The sequence below is a fragment of the Astyanax mexicanus genome, chromosome 3, assembly GCF_023375975.1.
Source record: "Astyanax mexicanus isolate ESR-SI-001 chromosome 3, AstMex3_surface, whole genome shotgun sequence".
Taxonomy (NCBI): Eukaryota; Metazoa; Chordata; class Actinopteri; order Characiformes; family Acestrorhamphidae; genus Astyanax; species Astyanax mexicanus.
Window position 1 is genome coordinate 33476873 of NC_064410.1, and position 27706 is coordinate 33504578.

The following is a 27706-nucleotide window of genomic DNA, read 5'->3' on the forward strand; positions in this document are numbered from 1 at the left end:
ATACTCTTACACACACACACAGTGCTGCACTGTGATGAACGCGGCTCGAGCCGTTTGGACTTCATCTATAAACCCAACCAGTAATCAGCGCGCGCGGCTCTCAGGTGAGTTAAGAGTTCATATCAAACTTATAATCACTGCTTTATCAACTGGGGAGACAGGCGGTGACGTCTGCCGAACTTCAAAGGCTTCGCGAAGCTCGTGAGCGTGTATTTAGTGCTTCACCCTGCGCGTGTTTATAGAAGGGACGTGTCGCGAGGAGGTCGTGATGTGAGTTGTGGTGGTCGTGGTGTATGTTAGGGAGTTGAGGTGCTTGCGTGTGTGTGTATGTGTGTTAGTGTTTTGAGGTGCTTGGGTGTGTGTGTTAGTGTTTTAAGGTGGTCATGGTGTGTGTTAGTGAGTTTAGGTGCTTGGGTGTGTGTGTATGTGTGTTAGGGTTTTGAGGTGCTTGGGTGTGTGTGTTAGTGTTTTAAGGTGGTCATGGTGTGTGTTAGTGAGTTTAGGTGCTTGGGTGTGTGTGTATGTGTGTTAGGGTTTTGAGGTGCTTGGGTGTGTGTGTGTTAGTGTTTTGAGTTGCTTGTGGTGCGTGTGTTAGTGTTTTAAGGTGGTCATGGTGTGTGTTAGTGAGTTTAGGTGGTCGTATTGTGTGTTGTGGTGGTTATGCTGTATGTGTGTGTGTTAATTGAAGTGGTTGTGGTGTGTGTATTAATAATTTTTGGTGGTCTTGCTGTGTGTTAAGGTGGTCGTCGTGTGTGTGTTAATGAGTTTAGGTGGTCTTGGTGTGTGGTCTGGTGGTTGGTTGTGTGTGTGTGTTAGTTAGTTAGTTTAGGTGGTCGTGGTGTGTGTTGTAGTGGTCGTTCTGCGTGTGTGTTAATGAGTTTAGGTGGTCTTGGTGTGTGTTGTGGTGGTCGTGGTGTGTGTTAGTGTGTTGAGGTGCACATGGTGTGTGTTAGAAAGTTTAGGTGGTCTTGTTGTGTGTTGTGGTGGTCATGGTGTGTGCATTAGTGTGTTTAGGTGGTTGTGGTGTGTTTAGTGGTGTTTTTGGTATTTTTGTGTGTGTGTGTTAGTGTGTTGAGGTGGTCTTAGTGTGTCGTGGTGTGTGTGTGTTAGTGAGTTGATGTTGTGGTGTGTTGTGGTGTTCCTGGTGTGTGTGTGTGTTAATGAATTTAAGTGGTCTTGGTGTGTGTTGTGGTGGCTGTGTGCGTGTTTGTGTGCGTGTTAATGAGTTTAATTGGTCTTGGTGTGTGTTGTGGTGGCCTTGGTGTGTGTTAGTGAGTTTAGGTGGTCGTGGTGTGTGTTGTGGTGTTCCTGGTGTGTGTGTGTGTGTTAATGAGTTTAAGTGGTCTTGGTGTGTGTTGTGGTGGTCTTGGTGTGCGGTAATGAGTTTAGGTGGTCTTGGTGTGTGTTGTGGTGGTCGCGGTGTGTGTGTTTGCATTTGTTATTATGTTATGGTGGTCCTGGTGTGTGTGTGTGTGTGTATTAATGTGTAGAGGTGGTCGTGACGTGGGAGGCACACTGGGCTGAGGAGTCATCCTGCGGAGTGTGTGTACAGAGTGTGTGTGTACAGAGTGTGTGTGAGCTGTAGATGGGGGTCTCCTCGGCAGTGAGAGGTGGGATTACCGGGGTAATGAGGAGTAATAGGGAGCTGTCCGCTCTCTCTGTGGTGCTGAAATTAAACTGCACCTACAGACGACCAGCACTTAAACTCTACACATTAATAATAGATGATAAATGAAAGTATGTACATGCTGCATTTACCTCACTTTACTTCTGTTTATTACTAAGTAATGTGCCAAAACATTAGGATCACCTGCCTAATATAAAACAAAAACTGTTCACACCAACACAAGACCTATATTAAGGCATCTGAGACAGAGACGTTATAAAATTTATCTCAATTTTTAATGATTTTTACTTTTTTTATACTATTACTTGAGCACAGATGCTGTCGTTCACATTGTATGAAATGTGATAGATTCAACATTATCGCTATAACAAAAATGTAAATCAAGCCTAATTTGTTATTGACTCCTAAAAATATAATCAGACAATCTGATCACCTCAGGTTAGAGTTGAGACCTGCAGAAAGGTATCTCTTCAGGAAGAGGATTAGAGACCATTGTATTAGAAGGTGGGCAACACCAACAATACCCAAGAAGTGTGTTGGAATTTAGGATTTTTTTAGTGATTGATTGGTTTTAATGGGCCTATCCCAGTCTAGACTGTCTGTTCAATATAGCACAACATTTCAGAAAATCTACATTCTGCTTATTTGTCTGACATATCTACTAATGGCAAATTGTATCCGGCCAATGTCATTTATTATTTTTTTTACCTTGCATAAACAAAGTCAATATTATTAATATAATTACAGAATAATGGCAGATGCAATTTTATTTTTTTCCCCTCAGTATCATCCAACATTCCATATCCATATTTTCATGATGTTGCTGCCCAATTCCGACACTCCCATCTGTGTGTCTCAGCAGAAATCTCTCTAGTCTGCTGTTGTAGTTTAATCAGTGTGTCACGTGGTCCCTGTCTGTTCTCGTGTTTCTGTGTTTATTTACCTTTTTCTGTGCCTGTCTCTGCTTGTGCCTGTGAGTGTGTCTCCCACGTGATCCGTGCTCCTCAGTGTTTCTTGCCCTCACCTGTGTATCATTTGTAACTCCGCCCCTTAGCCCCAGGTGTTCTCTGTTTCCCGTGTGTGTTACACTATTTATAGTCCGTGCTCCCTTTCCCTCGTGTCGGTTCTTGTGCTTTGTTAGCCTGTTGTGGTTGCGTCTCCGTGTCTCATGTTTCTTGTTTTCAGTTTAGTTTCCGTTTATTTGTTTATTTTTGTCTTTTGTTATCTGTATAATAAATACACTCGCATTTTGCATCCGCTCTCCTCGTCCCTCCTTCACGCACCCTGACACAGTGCAGTTGTACGGAACGGTCATCTGAGTAACTGGAGCCTTTCTGTCCTGGCCATTTTCTGGTGAACTCTGTAATCAACAAGGCATTTTCACATTTTCATCTGCAGAACTGCTGCTCAAATTTGCATGAAAATCTCAGGAGATCTCAGTAATTTCAGAAACACACAAAAAAAACTGAATCATTACTGAGTTCACACTGTTCCCTTTTCTGATGGCTGATGTGAACATTATTTCCGGAAGCTCTGTGCCTGTATCTGCATGATTTTATGCACTGCGCTGATGTAACATGATTGACTGATTGGATCATTTCATGCATAAGCAGATGTACAGGTCTCCCTAATAAATTGCTCAGCGATGTTCTAAAGAAGTGTGTAATCTTATTTAATGATTAGCTAATTACAAAGACATCAAATTCTAATTGTATTAGGTTTAAAAAAAATACAAAACAAACACAGGAAAAATGTAGGATTTGAGCCTAACTTATCAAAGGAGATATGCTATTGATTATGTAACATAAATAATGTCTCCCTCATAGCTCATACAAAAAAGCAGGGAAACTGTGTGGAAAGATTAAAGATGCCTCCATGACAGTAAATACTGGAGGGAATACTTCAACATGCAAGATAAAAAAAGAAACCCTATGCAATTATGATCCAAACAATCAAAGAGGTTACGATCCGATACAGTACCACATCATCATCTGTCAAACATGGTGGGGGCAGGGTTAACTTATTATATAAGGATGTGTGATTGCCAATTATTTACTAGTGTTTATTGATGGCAATTCTGCTGACTGAAGTATCAGGATGGATTCTGAAATGTATTCAGCTCTACTTTCTGCTCAGATTCAGTCAAATGCTGCAAAACTGATAGAATGAAGCTTCACAGTACAGATTTACAATTACCCAAAACATACCATGAAATTAACTCAAGAGTTTAAAGTCCTATGGACTATCCAAATTATGTTCATAAAGTTCTTTACACACAATCACTCTTACATAAAGAGATCTCACCAGCTCTGTGCTTGTCAGTTTCAGTCCCTTTGGGAATGAGCCATTTAAGGGCTCTGTCACTTTTATGACACTGAGCGTTTACCTCAAGTTAGTGTTAGCTTGTGCTAAATGACAAACTACAAACAGGCTAGTTTATGCCTAACTGCGATACACTGAAAAAATGGTGAGTAAAATTTACTTTAAAAAAGTTTAGCAACTTTCTGCATTTGCTTTTTTTAAGTAAATTTAATTTCAGATAAATTTTAGTAATTCGGTTTCAAGACTTAAATGTTACATAGAACAAATAAGTGAACTGAACTTCAGTCAATCCTTTATTTTAGTAAACTTTACTTAATTTATTTTAGCTAAATCAATCCTTTCTTTTAGTAACCTTTACCTAATTTCTGCACACAATATTACCTAATTATAATTACTTATTTATACAATTCTATTCAAATAATTCATGATACATAATATAATATAATTCCTGAAATTTAAATATTATTACATAAAACACATATTACACTGTCTCAACACATGGATTGCATGTAATACATTCTTTTAAAAAGAATAGTTACTTATTTACTTATTTAGTCTATGTAACATTTAAGTCTTGAAACCGAGTTGAAATGACTTAAATTTATCTGAAATTAAATTTACTTAAAAAAAAGCAAATGCAGAAAGTTGCAAAAGTAAATTTTACTCATAATTTTTTTTTAGTGTAGAAATACAAAATTCATTATTTGAACTAACATCTCCCTCATCTGCTGACTTGCTGTGTACAGTAGGTACAGATCCCTCCTTCAGACAAAGTCTGCCTGATGTTGGCTATAGCATTGAGCTGTGGAGCAGTGAAACTGTATTCTCTGAAATTATGGTGCTTCGTCTTCTTCTGGGATGAGTTGGAGAGTTGGGGATCACTCATCATCCTGACCTCAGTAAAAATCTCATCACTGACAGCAATCAATTATTTACATCCGTGTTCCAAAATCAGAATAATATCAGAATAAACCTTTTTAAAATGTAATTGGTATTGGTAGAAACAGCAAATGAGCAGGTACCTGATATATCCCTCTGTGTATGTATACAAGCAATATCATACAGTATATTATATATGAGATGTACATATTGGATGTAAGAGTCTTATTAGTTATTTTAATGAAGGACTGATTAGATAAACTAGGCATTGAATGGAAACTGGATTTACTGGCCTTTCTTTTGGATTAGATTAGTTTGTATTACATAGATAATACTTTACTGTGCATTATGCCTTATGCTATTTTGCACACCAAAAAGATTAAGTATATATTACTCTTATAAATAAATGCATGCCTACTGACACAGTCAATGCATACTTGGAAATACAGGGGTTGGACAATGAAACTGAAATGCGTGTCATTTTAGTGTGGGAGTTTTCATGTACAAATTGGACCAGCCTGGTGGCCAATCCTCATTAATTGCACATTGCACCAGTAAGAGCAGAGTGTGAGTGTTCAATTAGCAGGGTAAGAGCACAGTTTTGCTCAAAATATTGCAATGCACACAACATTATGGGTGACATACCAGAGTTCAAAAGAGGACAAATTGTTGGTGCACGTCTTGCTGGCGCATCTGTGATCAAGACAGCAAGTCTTTGTGATGTACAAGAGCCACGGTATCCAGGGTAATGTCAGTATACCACCAAAAAGGACCAACCACATCCAACAGGATTAACTGTGGATGCAAGAGGAAGCTGTCAGAAAGAGATGTTCGGATTGTATTCAAAAAACATAAAACCACAGCTGCCCAAATCACGGCAGAATTCAGTGTGCACCTCAACTCTCCTGTTTCCACCAGAACTGTCCGTCGGGACAATAAATTATAGTAGTCTAAAACCAGGTGTTTCAGTTTTATTGTCCAACACCTGTATATATCTTATTTCCACACAGTAAATTTAAGTGGATATAAGCAAACTCTCTTAAAAAGATGAATAAATAAAAGCTGGTGGCTATTTTTACTGCAATGCTGGAGTTCCATTATTATGTAATACAAATAAAGAGAGAACCCAGATCATTTATTCTCTACTGTTTATCTTACTGTCCAGTTATATAGCTCTGTAGATCATTCACACAGTACTGTATGTTACAATACAGGGAGTAACAATAAAAAAAACAGTGAAACTACAAATATAACAGCCCATTAGCATCTGCAGTACATGTTGTGGATAATGAGGGCAGGTGAGAGTCCCAGCCTCCGGAGCATGTGGAGCTGAGGGGAAATTACAAGACATGAAGACAAACAACCTGGAAAGATGGTTTCAGGAGCTGGAGACAGTGTGACAGTGAACACTAGCCTAAACGAGTGGCTGCTTGTTTCTGCTAAAAGACCGAATGAAAAAAATGAGTAAAAACAGGCCACAGACTCAGCCTTAAACATCTGAGTCACCACTGCCTTTCAACACACACACACATAGACACAGACACATATAGCGTGTGTGTGTGTGTGTAGGTGGTAGCTGATTTGATCTGGTAACTTTTATCTAACCCTGGGCCTCCGGCTCTACCAGGCGCTGCTGGTTTAAAAAGAATCAACTCCAGAGCTAAAAGTTGAGCTGCGCCAGAGCAGAAACAGCCATTGTCTGACTTTTCTCGATTTTTCTTTTCTTTTTCTGAAGTAAACTTTCACTGAAGCACTGATGCCTGTTCTAAAGCCACCAACAAAAATGTTGTTCATGCAGTGAAACACTACAAGAATGACATTATGGAAAACATGTCCATCATTTAAAGTGGCAGTCTGTATTATTTTGTTTCTAAACTGAAAGCAGAAGCATTTCTAAGTGGAGAAGGGATAAAATATTGTGTTTAATGGTACCAGTGTGCTGGAATGACTATCCTTTGCTAAGGCTAATATATTCTTCTAACCTAACCACATGTCTTTACGTACTTATATCACATGTACAGCTTCTAAAAGAGGATCCGGCTCAGTTTTACTGAACACGAGTGGCTGGTGGAGCAATAGAGACTTCAGAAGGGGAAACTCAGATCTCAGTAGGTCATTTACTCATAGTTAAAACAAAGAAACGAAGGAGTGAAGTTTCTGATTAAGTGTGCTCTGTCTCTCTCTGACTTAACATAACCTGGAATCAGATTCATCCGCTCTGAAAAGAGACCGCATCACACCCGCCCACTTTATCTTAAGCCTTGCAGTCTCACAGACTACACAGTGCGCTCTATCAGTGTAAATACAATTATTTCACAGCGCAGGAAGCAGTTCTCCTCATCCTCTCCTATTTCCTGTTAATGTTGGTGTTAATGCTTACTATGCACAACTATGAAACAGTATTTTAAAGTGTTACCAGTAATTCTGGTGCTAATAATGCCAAGGTCGTGGGTTCGATCCCCGTACAGGCCAAAAATTCTAAACACTGCTCTCCGCTGGTGGAGTTCCTGATAGTCAAGTGCAGACCTTTTTATTTAGTACGGGAGTTCTCCGCCGTGCTAATAGCTGCTGTCTACATCCCACCCAGCGATAGCATTGGAGCTAATGCTAAAGAGGCTCTGTGTGAACACTATCGGTCTATCAGCGATCTGCAGAACAAACACCCAGACGGACTGTTTATTATCGCCGGAGATTTCAACCACGGAAATCTCAAGTCAGTGCTCCCTAAATTCCATCAACATGTGGACTTTGCAACGAGAGGAGCGAGCGCGCTGGATCTTGTTTACACAAACATCCTCAGTGCGTACCGGGCGGAGCCCCGCCCCCACCTCGCTTTCTCGGACCACATGTGTGTTTGGCTGACTCCAACATACACACCACTCATCAGATGCTCCAGACCAGTTCAGAAGCAGGTGAACTGAGAGGCTGCTACTGAAGGCGATTCTGTTGATTTGGAGGAGTATGCAGCATCAGTCACTGGCTACATCAGCAAGTGTATTGATGATGTCACTGTCTCCAAGACCATCACCACACGCCCAAACCAGAAGCCTTGGATGACTGCTGAGGTACGTGCGCTGCTGAGGACCCGCGACTCCGCCTTCAGAGTGGGTGACAAGGTGGCCCTGAGGAAAGCGAGAGCCGACCTGTCAAGAGCCATCAGAGAGGCAAAGCGCGCACACGCCCAGAGAATCCACAGCCACTTCAAGGACACGGGTGACGCGCGGCGTATGTGGCAGGGCATCCAGGCAATCACCAACTACAGGACAATGCCACCGTCCTGTGAACGTGATGCCTCCCTCCCTGATGCCTTGAACAACTTTTATGCACGGTTTGAGGCACAAAACAACACGATGGCGAGAAAGACCATGCCCAAGCCGGACGAGCAGGTGTTGTGCCTGACTGCAGTGGATGTGAGGAACACTCTGCGCAGAGTCAACCCACGAAAAGCTGCAGGACCAGACAACATCCCCGGCAGAGTGCTCAGGGAGTGCGCAGACAAGCTGACAGATGTTCTCACGGACATCTTCAACATCTCCCTGTGCAGCGCCACTGTCCCAACGTGCCTCAAGTCCACCACCATCGTTCCCGTGCCGAAGAAGTCCACAGTGTCCTGCCTCAATGACTACCGTCCCGTTGCACTTACACCCATCATCATGAAGTGCTTCGAGAGGCTAGTCATGAGGAACATCAAGACACGACTGCCCTCTTCACTGGACCCCCTGCAGTTTGCGTATCGTCCCAATCGCTCCACGGACGATGCCATCACCGCCACCCTTCATCTCTCCCTCACCCACCTGGAGAAGAAGGACACTTACGTCAGAATGCTGTTTATAGACTTCAGTTCAGCATTCAACACCATCATCCCACAGAACCTCATCAGGAAGCTAAGCTCGCTCGGCCTCAACACCACCCTCTGCAACTGGATCCTGGACTTTCTGACGGGGAGACCCCAGTCAGTCCGGTTCGGGGGCAGCACCTCCAGCACCATCACACTGAACACTGGGGCCTCCCAGGGCAGTGTCCTGAGTCCTCTGCTGTTCACCCTGCTGACTCATGACTGTGCTGCAAAACACAGTTCTAACAGCTTTATCAAGTTCGCCGATGATACAACCATGCTGGGTCTCATCACCAAAGGCGACGAGTCAGCATACAGAGAGGAGGTGCAGCGGCTGACAGACTGGTGTACAGTCAACAACCTTCACCTGAATGTGGACAAGACAAAGGAAATGGTTGTTGACTTCAGGAGAGCACAACACACCCACTCTCCACTCAACATCGACGGGTCCTCTGTGGAGATTGTTAAGAGCACCAAGTTCCTTGGTGTCCACTTAGCAGATAACCTCACCTGGACCCTGAACACCAGCTCTACAGCCAAGAAAGCCCAGCAGCGTCTCTACTTCCTCCGGAAGCTGAGAAAGGCCCGTCTCCCTCCACCCATCCTCACACTCTTCTATAGAGGGACCATTGAGAGCATCCTGAGCAGCTGCATCACTGCCTGGTTTGGGACCTGCACCGTCTCTGACCGCAAGACCCTCCAGCGTATTGTGAGGACAGCTGAGAGGATCATTGGCGTCTCCCTCCCCTCCATCACGGACATCTACACCACCCGCAGCATCCGCAAAGCAACCAGCATTGTGAATGACCCCACCCATCCCTCACACGAACTGTTCTCCCTCCTGCCTTCGGGCAGAAGGTACCGCAGCATCCGGTCCAGCACGACCAGATTCTGCAACAGCTTCTACCCCCAAGCCATCAGACTCCTCAACTGCAGAGACTGAACTGATGGTTTTTCTGTACATGCACACACACTCTTACCCCACTTACCCCAGAAAATGGAAAGCACTAAAAACCCTACTACCTCACTGGACTCTATTGCACACTGTGTAATAGAGGTAATTACTACCTCACTGGTCTTTTTTGCACACTTTTTGCACACTGCATAAGTTGCACACTGTCTTGTTATTTATTATTCTTTGTCTGTATTGTGTTGTATTGTCTGTCTGCACTTTTGTACTGTTGCACTTATTGTTCTGTCTACACTGTGCACCATGGTCCTTGGAGGAACGTTGTTTCGTTTCACTGTGTACTCTGTATATAGCTGAAATGACAATAAAAACCACTTTGACTTTGACTTGACTAAAGGCATAGATGGTTAAGAGACTTTTATGCAAAACTTAAGGGATTTAATACTTAAAGGAACATTTAAGGATTTATAAAGATTTCCATTAAGAAAGCCTTTAGATACCACTTAACATAAATAAGGGGACCTATCGTACACTCTGCGTCAACAGATTATTTTCACACCTTTTGCCCACAATATTTAGCAATAAGTCTACACTGATGGACTCAGTGGTCTGGAAGTAAGGTGTGTTCAGGTAAATTTCAAAAATTTCTGAATTTTTTGGCGGCGCACAACACAGGTGCTTTACTGACTACAATTTTTAACTCAACAATAAACAGAATAAAGAATAAAATAACAATAAAATTGCTGTTTCTTTAAATGAGCTGCTGGCGTACCTTCACAGTGTGAATGTGCAGGTCAGTTTTCTCTGCTGAGATGTGCAAAGCGCTGCACTGATAAGATACCAATGCGCCAAAAAGTCACAAACACAGGCCACAAAGTCACAAATGCTCTATATGGTCTGCAGTGGCTGCCCACCCTTTTGGGTATGTGTTCTCACTGCCTCTGTATGTTTGTGTTCACTGCAACCAATAGATTAAATTAATTGATTAAAAGATTGTATTAAATGAATGGATCAAATGAATTGATTTAAATAAAAGGTTAAAAGAAAGCTATTAAATGCTGCGATGGCTGTTAACTGTTAATAATTCAGATTTTTCTCATTTGCAGCAACTTTCCACTTTTGAATTCATTAAGTGCCCCATTTTCCATGTACCAAAGCTGTGTACACTAGAGGTGATGTGATTTTCTGAAATGCTGTAATGCTGCAATGAACAGACAAGAAGTAAAAATACATCCATTGCTTCTCAGGAAATAGGTGAGTGTGATGTGAGGGGTGACACTGATGAGCAGCTTGGATCAACATAACCTAGTTTAAGCAGCTTTTCGGGATTTCACAAGCAAGGAAAATAACAAATTCTGCACTAAATTCAGATCTAAGTTTAAAGACCTGGACAAACTGAGTTTTAAGCCCACATTAATATACATGCATAAATAAGTACATTTAGTTGCTTCAGCATAAATTACTACCATTAATATGCATTTACAATTCTAATTACGCTCAGGTAATTAAGTGATTACCTGATTTAAAAGAGCTGACTAAACTCACTGCATGAATGTAGATCATGAACAGTCAATGAATTCCGATATCCTATGTAGGAAAATGTAGAAAGTCGTTGTGTCATTGATTAAAGCTACAACAAGCTTAATTTATTTAACGTTTCTCATAATAGACTGAATGTCATTTTCTAAAATTATGTCTTATTCATCTACTTTTAATGATCTTGTTAAATGTATAGTTTAATCCTAAGACTGAAGATGGGCCACTGCACTGTGTCCAGTTATTGCCAAAGCAGTGAACCAGTGTACAGTTATCCACAGAGCTACACTATATGGATAAAAGTATTGGGATTGACAGGGTGTGACCAAATGCAAGGCAAGGAGGCACATTAAGGAGTCAAAATCCATCATTTTATTGTCTCTTAGCATGGAAGAACTTTTTTTTTTTTTTTTACAAACTTCTGGTTTAGGTAGCAAAATCCACCATTCATATTATTTCGTTACTAAACTGAAAGCAGAAGCATTTCTGAATGGAAAAAGGATAAACTATTGTGTTTAATGGTACCAGTGTGCTGAAACGACAAAGCCTAATATATTCATTCTAAAAACTGGAGTGTCGAGTCACTTTTTGCCAGAGTTCTTCTTGCCACGTCACACGTCTTTATGTATTTACGTCACAGTACAGCCTCTAAAAGAGGATCTAGCTCAGTTTTACTGAAAGCAAACGGCTGGTGGAGCAATGGAGACTTCAGAAGGGGAAACTCAGAGTGATGTTTCTGACTGAACGCGCTCTCTCTCTCTCTCTCTAGCTGAACATAACCTGAAATCGGATTCATTCTCTCTGAAAGGAGACCGCATCACACCCGCCCAGTTTAAAATGATTCTTCCGCGTGCTCAGTGCAATTACCCATTCTCACCAGAGAGGGCTCTAAATCCCAAAAAAATTGGACATCAGCTTTAATTCCACTAGCTAGAGACTTTTCTCATTTGATAAATCTGCTACATTAAATTATGTACATTTAAAAAAGTGGAGGCAGAAATCTCAAAATGAGTTACATGGATTGTTACTAGGACCCAAATGGGCCCCATTCATTACAGCCCCCTTATTCTGATATAGGTCCCATCTAGCCTCTAAGTGTATTGTACAACACAGATTGGACTAGCATCCATATGTTAGACCCATATGAGAAGATTATCTGGGAGTGCATAGAAAACCTTGTATTGGTATAGAATCTTTTTAATATGTGATCTAACATGTTTTCTTTATCTCTTTTTATGAACCATATTTTTCTCAGAGACATCACCAGTCTGTAGCATCATCTAGAGGACTCTTTTTATTTTGCAGAGACATACAGTGGGTGATTTTGTTGTTATTGTTCCAGCTGAGCGTGAACCTGTCATTATTCTCCATTTTCATCCCAAAACCTCATTTAGGATTCCAGTGTAGTTGTTATCTAGGAGCTATTAGACACAGCTGAGTGCTTTTAAACAGGCTTTAAAGTATTTTTTCTGCACTTTTATGCTCAGAACTGTGCGATAATATTACAAGCACCAGTTGATAGGCATCATCGCGCTGCTGTTTAATCAGAAAAACCTTCAAGGGTGGCCATAAGGTGGTGTTTAAATTAGGTGTTGTGTGACTTTTACAGGCTTTTTTAGGCTTTAACCATTTCCACAGCTGTCTATGGAAAGTAGCAGAACTGTTTAGAGTGAAGCAGGGCTAGCAGGAGTGTCCCTGTAGAGGAATAGAATAGAACAAATCAGAACATAGTAAACACACAGGTTGGTGGTTTATGCATAAGATGGTATGTTTGTTATATTGCACATACCGTGTACAATCGGCTCTTTTTCATCTTATGTTGTGGAATGGTTGACAGTCACATGACTTAACGTCCTCTAATTTCTCTGAAGGTTTGAACCATCTAGAAAATGTTACATACTGCAAATCAAACAAACCTTGTTACAGTTGATCCAAACCAGGGCCACCTGTTTTAGTCGGACCATTATTTGGTCCTTTGGTCTTTTACCGTTGTTCGTGGCGTGGTTCACATCCAGACTGTGACTGCCTCTTTTGGTGAGACTTAATTTTAGACCCAAATTGAAAAGCCTGAAAATCCAGTCCAAACAATGTAAGGAATGTATTCACAGTCCAGATCAACTGAAGCTTGGTCTCTTGATAAAGCCACCTCATACAGTTAATGTACAAGATGTTCAAAGCTCTCATCTAAGCAAGAGGTGGTACTGTGAAGAATGTAAAATACAAAACATATTCTGGTTTGTTTAACACTTTTTTTGTGTACGAAATAATACTTTTGTATTTTTTTCCTTCATATTCTGGATGACTTTATTATTAATCTACAATGCAGAACTTTTTTTTTTTTTTTAATAATTTTATTTAATTTTTTTCCCATTTTCTCCCCAATTTACACAGCCAATTACCAAACCCACTAATTAGGACTCCCCCTATCACTAGTGATGCCTCAACACACCAGGAGGGTGAAGACTAACACATGCTTCCTCTGATACATGTGAAGCCAGCCACCGTTTCTTTTCGAGCTGCTGCTGATGCAGCATTGCTGAGTAGCATCACAGCGCGCTCGGAGGAAAGCGCAGCGACTCGGTTCTGATACATCAGCTCACAGACACCCTGTGCTGCAGACATCACCCTAGGAGTGATGTGGGGAGAGAGCGCCATCTACCCACCCGGAGGGAGCAGAGCCAATTTTGCTCCCTCTGCAGAACATTTTTAAATGTTGAAAAAACACTTAATTTAAGGTGTGTCTGAACTTTTGATAATACTGTACTTTTTTGTCAGAGGTGTTGTATGGCTGTGCAGTGCCACATGGTGTAAATATAATTTTGTGTGGTGTTCTGCACACTGTGTGAACAGATTGCAAAGCTGGTGAATAAATAAATATAAAGTGTAAAATGTAAACTGTAAGTTAGGCTAGTAAGAAACGCTTGGGACTGTAGCTGAATATCGCACCTAGCTGCAGGTCAGGATGCTCTCTGATGCTGAGGATCAGAATAAGATAATCTTCAGTCTCTGCAGGAAGCAGAGCTGGTAATGAGGTGTCTCGATAAGGAGGAGGTTTCAGGGACGAGGAGAGGTCGTCAGTGATGTGTACTCAACTCTCAGAAACTTGAATGTACAGAGGGATGTGAGGTTCTGGGGTGCTTTTGAAGTCAAAGTCATTTCTTATGTCTTTCAGAAGACAAAATGCAGAGAGAGATTGTCATACTTTCTCTAGAACTCACACTGCCTCACTTAATACCTGTAGACTTCTCTTTATTGTTGGAAATGAGCCATGCAACTGTAGTGTAATGATCAGGAATTTTCATCCCATTTTCTCATTAGCGCCCTCCAAGAAAATCGCAGTGTCTTGGTTCTGATACATCAGCTCACAGATGCCTTGTGCTGAGCGACATCACCCTTTGGAGTGATGAGAGGAGAGAGCAACATCTACCCAGCCAGAGACAATAAGGCCAATAGTACTTTCTCAATGTTCTGGCAGTTGATGGCAAGCTGCATGAACAGGATTCAAACAATCCATCTCCTGATCAGAGTGGCAGTGCCTTAGACTGCTGGACCACTTGGAGCCCCATCCAGTGCATGTTTTACTGCATGGTTATAGCTAGGGTACTAGACAGATTTAGCAGGACATTTAGATATTTGACGTACTGATATAAAATTACACAGCATATTGTAGGTGTTACACTTTAGCCCGTGTGTTTCATGTTTCTCCTTTTCTTAGTCCTTTCTTTTTTTGTCTTTTGTTCTTGCTTGTCTTTCTTAAGGCACTTTCACATTGTCAGTGGTATGCCGTGCTGCTTTCCGCTCTGCACGCCACTCTGCTGGATGCTGGTCAGTTGTGGTTGCATTGTGTCTCCCGCTGATTATAGGCAGGGTTTTCTAAAACTCATGTTTTAGAGATTTAAGTTGCTACAGCCTCTGTAGCTCTGTATCTGTCTCTTGCCCTCAGAATAAAGCTCGGATTCTGCTCTTCCTCCTGTTATCTTTAAATTAGTGTACAAAAATGATGTAAACCTGAGGCTGTTCACTTATTATTAATATCAGTCGCTTGCACGTTTTTTGGTGAGACTACAGTTTTTCTACCACAATACCACTTGCGGCAAGGTCATCGTTGAACCAAGTTAAACTTTTACAGCGGTTTTACCCTTCATCACGGCAGAGAAACAAGTGAACCCTATGGGGGTCAGCGTAGAGCTTGTTTTCCTAGCCATGTGCTCTGCAGCACCTGGCCCTGTTTTGCTGTTGTCTTCATCTGTGGTTGTTTGTAACCCCGCCCCCTCATTGTCTGTGCCAGGTGTTCTTAGTATCCCTGTGTATATAGAGCCCCTTTGTTTCAGTGTTCCTTGTCTGCTCTTTTGTATGCTTTGTGGTGGTCGTGGGTCAGTCCGTCCATCCGTCAGTCAGTCCTCAGTTGTTGTTTTGATCTCAGTATTTTCTGTTTTGCTTTCTCAGTTTAGTATTCTTAATTCTATATAGCAATGGCAGAAGTGGGGCTTTTGGGAGATCGAATTAAATAAACCAAATGATTCAGAAAAAGATCTGATTTTGTGAGGCATTCGAATCATCACCCATCACATTGACACCTGGTGAGCAATCAGGCACTTTACTTTAGTTCATTTTCACAAATGCTAATGGTTTGACAAGTTATGAACAATAAATAATAATAATATGGGCAATAAATAATAACAATATTTATCACAATATTATTTGTTACAATGCTTTGCATCTATTTTGAGTTGTGGCAATGACGTCATGTGTGTTACAACAATCACAGTTTTGAGATTTTGATTTTTTAACTCTAATTTCGAAACATTTGGGGACAAAACAGTCTGAGATCTCAGATCAGCTGCTTTCACTTTCTTAACCAAAATGCGTCAAAGGATATAAAACGTTTTAAAACCGTGTGACGCGAGTCAAATGAACCAATTCACTTTGAATCTAAGATTTGAGTTTACCATCACTAGCTTTGTGTTCTCAGTCTAGTTTTTATAGTCATGTTTGCTTAGTCTTATTTAGTCTTGTTTTGCGATACCATACTTGTGTTTGCTTTCGGTTTTGTTTTTGTTTTCTCTTGTTGGTTTAATTTAATCGTATTTACCTGCATTTACGTCCACCCTCGTATCCCTCAACACCTGTGACAAAGGAGACATTCACACATGCAGGATATTGTTTCTTTCAGGAAATTCTACTTAAATATGTCTTTGATTGAGGTGTAAATATAAACAGACAATATAACTTTGAATTGGAGCGTATTTTAAAATTGGACCATGTGTGAAAATCAAACAAAATGAAAACAGAATGGAAAAAAATAAAAAATAACTTGAATAAAGTGTACAAGTTCATTCTAAAAAAAGAGCTCTGGGAGAAATCTGATGGACACCTCTTTTGTGAATAATTGATGCTGAGACTTCAGTCCTCATTAAATGGGTTGCGTCTCTGAGCTACAGCCGTGCACGACTGAAAGAGAGCTGTCAAACCTGCTCTGAAAACAATGAATAATAAATGGTGTGTTTCGCTTTACTGTAAGTGTTGCACAATGAGGTACACTCTAGTGATTTAGGACTTCATATTCAAGAGTTAGAGTGTAATAGTAGCTGATGGAAACAGTGATTAATTATGTTCTTGTTATTTTAGAAGTTTGTGACAGGCGTTGCCAGATTGTATCATGAATGATTCCATAACAGAACATACAAAAAGAAAATATGACTTTTAATTGATTTATGTATTATTTGAACCTTTTACATAAAACCCTGTTTTTATGTATCAGTACCAGTATCTGTATTTATATTTGAACTGGCAGAATGTATGTTAAGTTTTCTTTGAATGTTCATGTGCATTTATTGGGTCTTAAAGGAGCATTCTGTAGGAAATGAGAGTGAGTGTGTAAAATAGCTACAGTAGTCCAATTTCAAAACACCACAGAGAGTAATCTGCCCTGCCCCACCCACCCCTCTCCAGACGCAAAGCTCACTTGGGTTGCCAAGTTGAGGAGGCTGAATCTACACAAACCAGTGTAGGATGAGTTCAGTAACTTTTGCCATGACAAGCAATGATGAGTCATACTCTGTAAGTTAATCAGCTACTGAATACATTTGGAGTGTTTTTATTGTTTTCATATTATAAACCAGCTCATGTGAACTTTATCCATAGTTAGCTAAACTAGCTTCATGCACCGCTAGCTGCGTTAGCCTAAGCCAAGCCTGCTACACTGGAAAAATCCTACTGCTTAACAAAAATACACACCCCAGAGCTGGAGTTACTATTTTACAGGTCCGAGTACTGCTTAGTTTAGCAGATAACAAAAAAATATTTATTTGAGTAGCCTACTGCTTTAGCTTGTTGCAGCTTGATCTAGATCTTAGTTATGAGGTGGCTGGATGTCAATATTTACTCTTGTGTTATTCCTTCTTTGGTCACTGATATTTTTTGAGACAAGTTGAGGTCTTTTAGGCTGTGTAGCAGCTAATGTTTCAGCTAAACCAGCCCACTTGCTAGCTTCCATGCTGCAGCACCGCTCGCTCACTGTTGTGTATCCTACTGGTAACCTCGGGGGTGGAGTTAGTGTTGGGGAATGAGCAGCAGGCGGAGTCAGAGGCCAAAACAAACACAGAAACCCGGGACATACAGCACACTCCAAATAGGAATGAACTGACTGAAGCCCTGCTGACAAGAGCTGCCAGTGATTTAACCCAGCATGTTTTTTTTTTATATCTGATGATAGATCCTGATCTTTTTTTTACTACTAAAAATATTATCCTTAATGGTCCTTTTATAGATTTATATATAGTTATATTTCAGAACTGCGTGTGTTATTTCAGAACGATGAAGAGTAATGAAAACTGGCACAATGAATATTCAATTTAATCAATTTCACAAATGTATTAATTACTGGAGACTCCTGTAGAGATCTGCCCTGTGCTCAGTGTGTGGTCTGGGCTATATGGAACTGGTGGGGCTCTAATGGGAAGTAAAAGAGAGATGTCTTAAACAGTGAAACAGTAAAGGACAGTTTTCCAGATAGGGATTAAGCCTAGTCTTGAACTACACAGCATTTTAAAGGGAGGTTTTAATTAAAGGAAACTCCTCCTGCTGTTTGCAGCTATGCAAACCTTTACATCAACAGTGACCTCAGTTTGAGCCATGCAAGGCATACTTTTCCCGTCATTACAATAGCAAAGACACTTTGACACTTCCTACACCAGGGCCCTTTAATGTTAAACTAAAATATCTCATCTCAGTAAATATGCAAACATGTAAATAAAAGCATTGAGATTGTGTATCAGTGAAGCAAGGTTTAAATAAGGATACTGGTGCAAAATGTTGATGGCGAGCTGCATCTGAATACTTTATTAAAACATTCAGAATCTGCCTGATCTGTTAATTATGTGGATCCATAAACTAGAATATTTACTACAGTCATAAGATATTTATAAGGCAAAGTCAAGGAAAGCAGACAGGACGGGACAGTTCAGTAAAATACGGCGATGCTTAAAAAAAAAATTAACCATTGAGAATTTTCTATTAAATTTCTGCATAAAATTGCATATAAAGCTGCATCAGTTTTTTAAACAAAATAAAATACCTACCTAAAGTAGATAAGAAGAAACAAATAAAACAAAATTATTAGGTTTCTTATTTATCACATATATATTATATTTTCATTTATTTGCTATATTTATATATCTTTGAGTGGCAAAAGTATGTGAAACTTTTAGGTTTAGTTTACAATGTAAAATAATAGTTTGATTTTTTTTTTTAGTCAGTGAAATAACAATCAGTTCTGAGTGGGCGTCTTATTTTTTTATATTTAAAAACAAGTATCATCAAAATCTGATCTTCACAAGATGTGTTTGTGGAAGGATCCAGCAGATGAATCTTAAGATGAAGTGGGTCATGCAGCAGGACAATGACCCTAAGCCATACAAGCTGTTTTATTAAAGAATGGTTAAAACAAATGAATGTAATATTTTAAATTGGTCGAGTCAAAGTCCTGACCTTAACCTCATCGAAATTGAAGTAGATGTTGAAGCTCTTTTGTTCGGAGAAAAATAATTTGGAGGAGGAACATGCCTGAGGCACCTCCGCACAATCTAACATTCTATTAATACTATCTAGTTTGCTTAGGTGTTCATGATGAGTCTTTGTAACACTTGACTGCCCTGTCTTTATCTCTGTTATCTCTCCTTCCTGACTCCACTTATTAGTGAGGGGTGATCCAGCTTGTTCATGCAACAGAAGATTAGAAATGAATAACAGAAGTTTATTTAAATGTTGTGTCTGATGATTCTGGATAATCAGAATACCCTGATGAAAACCCTGAAGGAGGAGAAGCAGATGGATGAATAAATGAACATAATTTCAGCTACAATTTCTTAGTATATATAATGATTAGCTGTTAAGTTATCTTCAACAGTTCAATTCTATTTAGAGAGTAATATTAGACAACCTATTCAGTGCAGCAGCATCATCAGCCTGCCTCTATCTACACACAGTACTGTGAAGAGCTGCAAATACATGAGAGTTAGTGACGTTTATCATCCAGCAAAAGCAATCAAAAAAACTCAAACATCTTTGCAGGAGATGCTCTGTGTCTGTAGTTCTAGCAGGAAAACTCTAGAAACAAAGTGCAGCAAGAAAGATTTAATCCCAATAAACACGTATGACGATTAGTAATAGTGAATATAGTGTATATAGAGTCTTTGGCAAAAGCCCTGTCGAAGCCCAGGTCCGCAGCGTCTGGAACCTCGCAGATCCTGCCGTACTTGTACGGCGGGGGTGGAGCCTATCCCCTGGGCAACCGGCGGGACCGAACTGGAGGCGGTGGGGAAGGAGGAGGGTGAAAACGTATGTCAGCGTCTGCAAGCAGGGGAGAACAGGTATGAGGGAGGTCTTTTAAGGACAGGTGGGAGTTGGTGATTGGCTGAGAAAAGTGGCGTGATTTCGAGTTTCCCGCTAGAACCTACGCGGAGCTTTCAGTTCTAGGAAAGCTTATAAAAATTCACTCACATTTTCCCATTAGCCACTGGACTCCAGGCCACTGAAGCAGCTAACTAGAAAGAAGTTCTTTAGTTTGAAAGGAGGGTGAAATCTCAGTAGTTGCTATCGCTGACCTTCAGTCTGCACTCATTCCAGCTTCTTTCTTCATTAAACAGAAGCAAGAAGCTCTTAACAACTACACTGACAGTCTTTGGGTCCTATCTTACACCCTGCACAAGGCACATTGCGATGCTCATTGCTATCTTTCACCCAACCTTCCACTTGCATCATTTAAATAGCAGCAGAGCTTGTAAATATTTATCTACACTGATGGATGTGGTGGTCTGGAAGTGAGGTGTGATTAGGTAAATTCTGGCATATTGCTATCTTGGTAACAGAAAACACAGGTGCGCCACTGACTGAACACAACCTAGCCAACAGTCAACAGGAAGACGTTCATTGCTATCTTGGCAGTGAATTGTCAGCACAGATGTGCACCTATTATTAATTAAGAGAATCAGTAATTGCCTTTGCTCGTTTTTGAGCCGCGCAAGACGTAAGACACACTGACACCTCCTAAATCAAGCTGCATAGTTCAAGCTGCATAGTTCATAGTTCAAAATGAAAATGTAATGAATAACACACAGTTAAAGAAAAATAGAACTCACCAAATTACATAATAGCATTTCATTCAATCAATCAATGACCTTTATTTTTTACTCGGGAATGCATTGAGGGTAACCCTCATTTTCAATGCAGCCGAGAATTTTTAACCTAAAGGGACTGAAAAAATTAAATTAAACTAATTTAATCAGGTTAAGCTAAAATAAGGAATTTCATAAACAGTTAAGTACCTAAAAATAACATTAAGATAATAAAGAAAGTAAACAGTATAAGTAAAATAAAAAGGTAAAACAGAAAAGAAAATAAATAAAATCATGCAATTGCTATTTTTTAGCACATTAGAAAAGTTTCAAAATGTTTTTTTTTATCTGGTCATTTCAAGTCACTTATTTATCTAATATTGAATGAGACCATTTCATCCAGGAATAACCACCCCTTTAAGAAAATAACCTTTGAATGTTCAGCAATTAATACAATTATTTTTATTCCATATTCATCATATGGTCTCTATACTTAGCTGAGGTAAATCTAATGCTGTCCACACTGTCATGGTAAAATATCAAGGTAATTAAAATAAAAAAATTAAAAGTGAAAGAAAAAGTGACTAAGGTGGGAAAATATAATTTATGTATAATAATATTATATATAATCAACAGAAATACAAATCTTAAAGCTTTTTTAGGACAGGAAGGCACAGTATTTTGATAACCCACTAGCCATTTCTCTCGTTTGGGAGAATTCACTTATAGTTTAGGGTTTATGTAAAGCTCAATTGTGTTATAAATAATATAATTAAAAGAATAACTGACAGCTGATGAAAAGACACTAATCCCACAAACAAAACATCATGCTGCAACCTGGGGAAATATTGTGTGATAGGGAGTTGTGAATGTAGTTTATATTGACAGCACTGTGATAAGCTGCCATGAGGATTGTGCTCATTAGGCTGGTTTGACACAATGGGTTTAAAATAACATTTCACACATCGGGGAGGGGAGGGCTGTAATTGGTACACTTTTTCTTCATCATGTCTACTTTTTTTTTTTTTACATTGTAAATAAATACTACAGTCATCCACATGATGGGAAGGAACACTTAAGAAATCATGTACAGTAGTAAAATAAAAGTGTTTTGGCAGTTTCTGAGGCTCAGACTCTGATGAACTTATCCTGTGCAACAGAGGTAACGCTTGTTCTTCATTTTCTGGGGCGGTCCTGATGAGAGCCAGTTTCATCAAAACATTTTTGATGGTCTTTGTAACTGCACTTGATGATACTTTTTGACGGATTGACTGACCTTCATTTCTTAAAGTTAATTTTTTTTTTCCGAATTACATTGAGTAGTTCTTGCTATAATATGGATTAGAACATTACTCAAATAGGGATATTCACTGTGTACTAACTCTACCTCTTCACAACTTTACAACTGATGCTCTATAACAAATTAAGAGGCAAGAAATTCAAGTAATTAACTCTTGACAAGTTCAGCACAGCTGTTAACTGAAAGCAATTCCAGGTGACTCTACCTCATAAAACTGACTGAGAAAATCCAGCCAAGATGTTTAAAAAGTTGTCATCTAAGCAAGAGGTGCTACTTTGGAGAATCTAAAATATAAAACATGTTCTGGTTTTTTAAAGCTCCACTAGGTAGGATTGAGATTTTGTGCTCGTGGGCTTCATCTACAGTTGTAGAGTGTAACAAATGTTTCAGGCGGATTCGTTTCTCTTTCTCGTTTTCTGGCTTTCAGATACATATCCAGTCTCTTTTCAGCTTCTGCCAGAGTGTCTGTATGTTAGTTTGTAAAGAATGAACCAGTAGTCCTTGTAGAACTGTTAGAACTCTCGGTTTGAGCTCAGAGGAACTCCGGCACAGACCGCTATTCCTCCTATTACACCTCAATGCAGCGCTGCAGTGAGTTTTAAGTTGTAATTTTACTTCTTTAAAAAGATCAAAAATCAAGAAAATCCTACCTAGTGCTGTTTTAACACTTTTGTTGTTTTTCTCCATAGTTTGGATGAATTAAGTATTAATCTACAGTGCAGAACATTGTAAAATAATGAAAAAACACTTAATTTAAGGTGTGTCCAAACTTTTGGCTGGTTCTGTATCAGTATTTTTTTTGGTTTTTGTTTGAAACTAAAAGTTCTAGTCGAGTAATGTGAGTTTAGTCTGGTGTCTGGCTTCTGATGACTCATGACTTTGTGCAGATCCATCAGGGGCTCAGTTAAAAGCTGTGAGGAGGTGAGATATTGCAGCTTTAATGGCTGACCCATATACTCACCTACATAAAAGGAGGCTTTGTAAAATCAGCGGCACTCCTGGGTGACACGTACAAAATCTGGGGCTCTTTATGAAATGGAATAATTAATCTGGGTGAATGATGACATGCTCAAAGGCCTGTTTGTGTCGACAAAAGCCGTACCTTGAATATCAGTGTCTCATATGTCACCAAGAAGACGATGGTGTGGGGGAGCTCTGAGTGCTGGGATATGAATAGAGCCGTGCGTCCTTGGGGCGGAAACGTATTTGCTCTAGCTCTTTCACAGTTAAACAGGATGATACTGTCTCACAGTGGAGAGCAGGATGTGAAGATACATCAGGTGAAGATAAAAGCTCATGTGTTTTTCACAAGCCCACGTGAAAAATCCTTCATCACTGAAAGACACGGCAATGTGTTAAATGATCAGTCTTCATTCATAGGCCTTCAGGGTAGGCTTTAACAGTCATTAGGTAGTAATTAATTTAAAACATCTTACGATGTAAAAACATCTTACAATTACTCAAAACATTACTTTGTTTACTAACCTTAGATGCAGTTGATCAACCAAAAAAATATTTAGTGGCAAATTAAATCCAATCAAATTCATGTAAATAGAGCTTTTTACAGCTTCACACCAAGAATCAAACAGAACCCAAAACATAAAACCTCTATCAAAAGCTCCAAGGGTAATCTCCCTCAGAGCTGAAGGAAGAAACTTTGTGAGGAAACAAGACTCACAAAATCACAAAGCTGCTGGTAGGAGTCAATGTAAACTTAAAAAGAATCAAGGAACGGCAACTAATCCAAGGCATGTGGCATTAGGTATGCGGGTGGTCTTTAACAGGAGAAAGCCAGAAGGTAACATAGACACGAGAGCACCCTGAAACACTGGCATCCACCCACTCCACCGTCCACAGAACTTAATGACTGCATGCAAGCTGAAGGACAACAGCACCAGCGTCTTATTTGACCTCAATTCCCTATGTCCATGAACCCCTGGACCCCTGGCAGGGTTGCCAGGTTCAACCAAAATTTCCAGCCCAAAGTCAGTCTAAAACCCACCCTTCAGAATATTAAACTAGCCCAAAATATCCATCTGTCCCATGTTTGAAGCAAATGGCAAAACAACTATGAGTGTACGACTTTTTTTTATAAGGGATGTATTGTCAGCATCGTTATTTATCTTAAAGTCATTAATAATACTGTAACATCAATTATTTATTAGTTATTTGTAACAGTTTTATTTCCCAGTCAAGAACATTTAATTATAACATAATTAGTATTTTTTTCATCGCCTGGTGATTTCTGGTTACATTGTGATTTTTCTCTCTCTTTCTCTCCCTCTCTCTCTCTCTCTCTCTCTCTCTCTCTCTCTCTCTCTCTCTTTTGTCATCATGTTCTCCTGGTTGTTATTGCTGTAATCGTTCTACCAAAGAAGATTAATTTTAGTGTTAACTTGTACATTTTTGTCTGCCATGTTGACGTAACATTCAACGCAACACCCACTTTTTTGTTGTTTTTTGGCGGCCGTGGTCATTTTTAAAAGTAGTCCAAAAAAAACGCACTCCGCGACTGGATTTTCAAACAAGCCCAATTTGGTGGGAAAAACCACAAACCTGGCAACTCTGACCCCTGGATCTGATCTTTGTCTAAAGGAAAAGATATAAAATGTTACCAAAAACTAAACTAAATAAGTACCTTTTTGGTCTAGACTTATGCTGCATTTACACTGCTCCACAGCCATGTATCCCATTTATTTTCATTGGGAAGCTTTGGCTCCATCAGGCGCAGCCGCGTGGTGCATCATGGGTCTAACACATCGAGTCCGGGCGATGCGATGAAAGGTTGAGCTGGAGTGAATTTAGCTCCACTTTTGAGTGCTCCAGAGAAGCATGAAATAAATGCTAATCACTGCGATTTTAGGCTTTCCTCTCCTTTATGATCAATTATTGGAGATAAAGCTTATATAAAACTATTTTCCATTTATTAAAACGATTTAATTGGATGATGCAACCAGTTGGAGGGGGCGTTTATGTGTGTTGACTCGTCAGAGCAGTGAAAATGCAGCATTAATCCAGATTTAAAGATAAAATGAGACTGTATTCTGAACATTTGCTGGGAGGTTATTGCAAGGTTGAGAAGCTTTATAAGAAAAGGGTATTCCCTTTCCTATCTGGTATGCTAAACATGTATTTCATTTTGAAAGATGCTAGGCTGTCACTGTTAGCAAAACACTGGATTTAGACTGTTAACAATCTCATCTCTTTAAACACAAAATCAGAATTTCTCAACTGTGTCTGTCTCAAAATGCATCCAGTTGATCAGTTCCCAGTCCATCACATTCATTGTTAGACAGGAACCACCACATGATGTTCAGTGAACCGTAGCATGTCTTTGTCCACCACCCCAGTAAAATATGGATGACAGCAGACCAATGCCCAAAAACTGACCATTACCATGTTATAAATGCATGAGCTAGTGGAAGACTGATAGACTACCAATCAATGGCCTGCAGACTGTCAATCAATCAATTTACCCTTTATAACTTTTGTTAACTTTCCCCCATTCTTTATTTTATACAGGACAATGATGCCCCCTTCACCACCCTGCTGACCACGTCCAGGACATCTCTGGGGCATATCTGGATCTGAAGAGCTCAACCAAAATGAATACCTCTGAGGCCACCGTAGTCCCTTTGTGGACCTTCATGGTTAACTCGAGCCTACTTTCTTACATCCCCAATGTTACCCAAGCTCCATCCCAGACCAAATCCAAAGCCTGCGAGCAACTGAACATCGCCACAGAGGTTTTCCTCATCCTGGGCATCATCAGTCTGCTGGAGAACATCCTGGTCATCTGCGCCATCGTCAAGAACAAGAACCTGCACTCGCCCATGTACTTTTTTGTCTGTAGTCTTGCTGTGGCAGACATGCTCGTTAGCGTCTCTAACGCTTGGGAGACCATCATCATTTATCTGCTCAACAACCAACAGCTGGTGGTGGAAGATCACTTTATTCGGCAGATGGACAACGTCTTTGACTCCATGATCTGCATCTCAGTGGTGGCCTCCATGTGCAGCCTTCTGGCCATCGCAGTGGATCGCTATGTCACCATTTTTTACGCACTGCGCTACCACAACATAATGACAGTCCGGCGGGCGGCGCTCATCATCGCTGGAATCTGGACCTTCTGCACCGGCTGCGGCATCGTCTTCATCATCTACTCAGACAGCACGCCTGTCATCGTGTGCTTGGTGTCCATGTTTTTCATCATGCTCGCCCTCATGGCCTCGCTGTACAGCCACATGTTCATGCTGGCCCGTTCCCACGTCAAACGCATCGCAGCGCTGCCAGGCTACAACTCCATTCACCAGCGGGCCAGCATGAAGGCGGCCATCACCCTCACCATCCTGCTGGGCATCTTCATCGTGTGCTGGGCGCCTTTCTTCCTCCACCTCATCCTCATGATCTCCTGCCCCAGAAACCTTTACTGCATGTGTTTCATGTCGCACTTCAACATGTACCTCATCCTGATCATGTGCAACTCTGTCATTGACCCGCTCATCTATGCCTTCAGGAGTCAGGAGATGCGGAAGACCCTCAAAGAGATCATCTGCTGCTACAGCCTGAGGAATGTCTTTAGAATGTCCAAGTAAAATCCAGCGCACATAGACTTTGATTGTCCTCCAAAAAAAGAAAAACTAGCCTATCATTCTCAAACAAATGCTAAAAAAGCTAAGCATTAGCAAAGAGTTAGTGAACTGTTTTGGAGTGCAATTCTTTGAGGTATCTATAGTATATTCTTTTTTTTTGTTTTTCATTTACACTGGTTTATTTGCTTCATTTTTAAAATGTTCTACAGCTACAGCCAATGTTAGAACTGGAGCATGGTGGCTTGTGTTGAGAAATCAGGATGGAGAATGGAGTTTGACTGAAAATGCAAGTGTTTAAGGGAGGATAGTGGTGTTTGGTCGGAGAATGCAAGTGTTTAACCCTTGTGTGGTGTTCGGATCTGTGGAACCCGTTTTAATTTTTAATCAAATGATACCAAAAAAAATATTTTTTCTAACTCAAACTCATTGGCATTGGCTCATTTTTTGTGGAAAACATATATCAAAACACATTTTCGATAAACACACACTGTACACCCCCCCCCCCCCCCTCCCCGCCCCTACACATTTATATTACATACAGTATGTTTGGCCAAGGGCTAATAAACATTCATTTGTAAATTTGAAACTAAACAAATTTTCTACTCATATCTTGAGTTTAATTAATTTTCTTTTACATTTTATTAAAAAACTAATAAAAAAAGAGTAGCACTTTTTGAAAGAAATGTAACATAAGAAAGTTAAAGGGCAAATATGTAAGCTGTTTATATTGCTTGCAATTTAGGTGAAGCAAGCAGGTTTAAAGCATTTTAATGTAAAATTGCTTTATTTTGCTGAATTAAATACAAGTAACAAAGTAAACGAGTAACAAAAATATGAACACCACACAAGGGTTAATGGGTCCTTATTGGAATAGGGTGCCTTCTGTGTCATATAACTTTTAAAAAATGGCTTAAAGGAGAAATCTAGCGTAAAATGAACTTGATGTGTTGAGTAGCCCACCAGAGCTTTTAGCTGATGCTCATAACAAGGTTACAATTCTAGTGATAGGGGCATAGAGTTGCCCATGCAAATAAATTGCTATTTTTACACCATTAACAAGCTGAAAGGAGCTCCACACTTCATTGGTAGAA

At 40.1% G+C, this 27706-nt stretch overlaps 1 protein-coding gene across 1 annotated transcript; it reads left to right on the top strand.

Moving 5' to 3' along the window:
* mc5ra (melanocortin 5a receptor) lies at positions 1-27121 on the top strand. The gene is made up of 2 exons (XM_007254680.3): positions 1-104; positions 25546-27121. Exon 2 carries the CDS (start codon positions 25629-25631, stop codon positions 26616-26618), a length of 990 nt encoding a protein of 329 aa, XP_007254742.1. The 5' UTR covers positions 1-104; positions 25546-25628; the 3' UTR covers positions 26619-27121.
* The last annotated feature ends 585 nt before the right edge of the window (positions 27122-27706 follow it).

Bases quoted from the DNA above. Each gene is read 5' to 3' on its own strand.
- mc5ra (XM_007254680.3), top strand. From the start codon at position 25,629: ATGAATACCTCTGAGGCCACCGTAGTCCCTTTGTGGACCTTCATGGTT.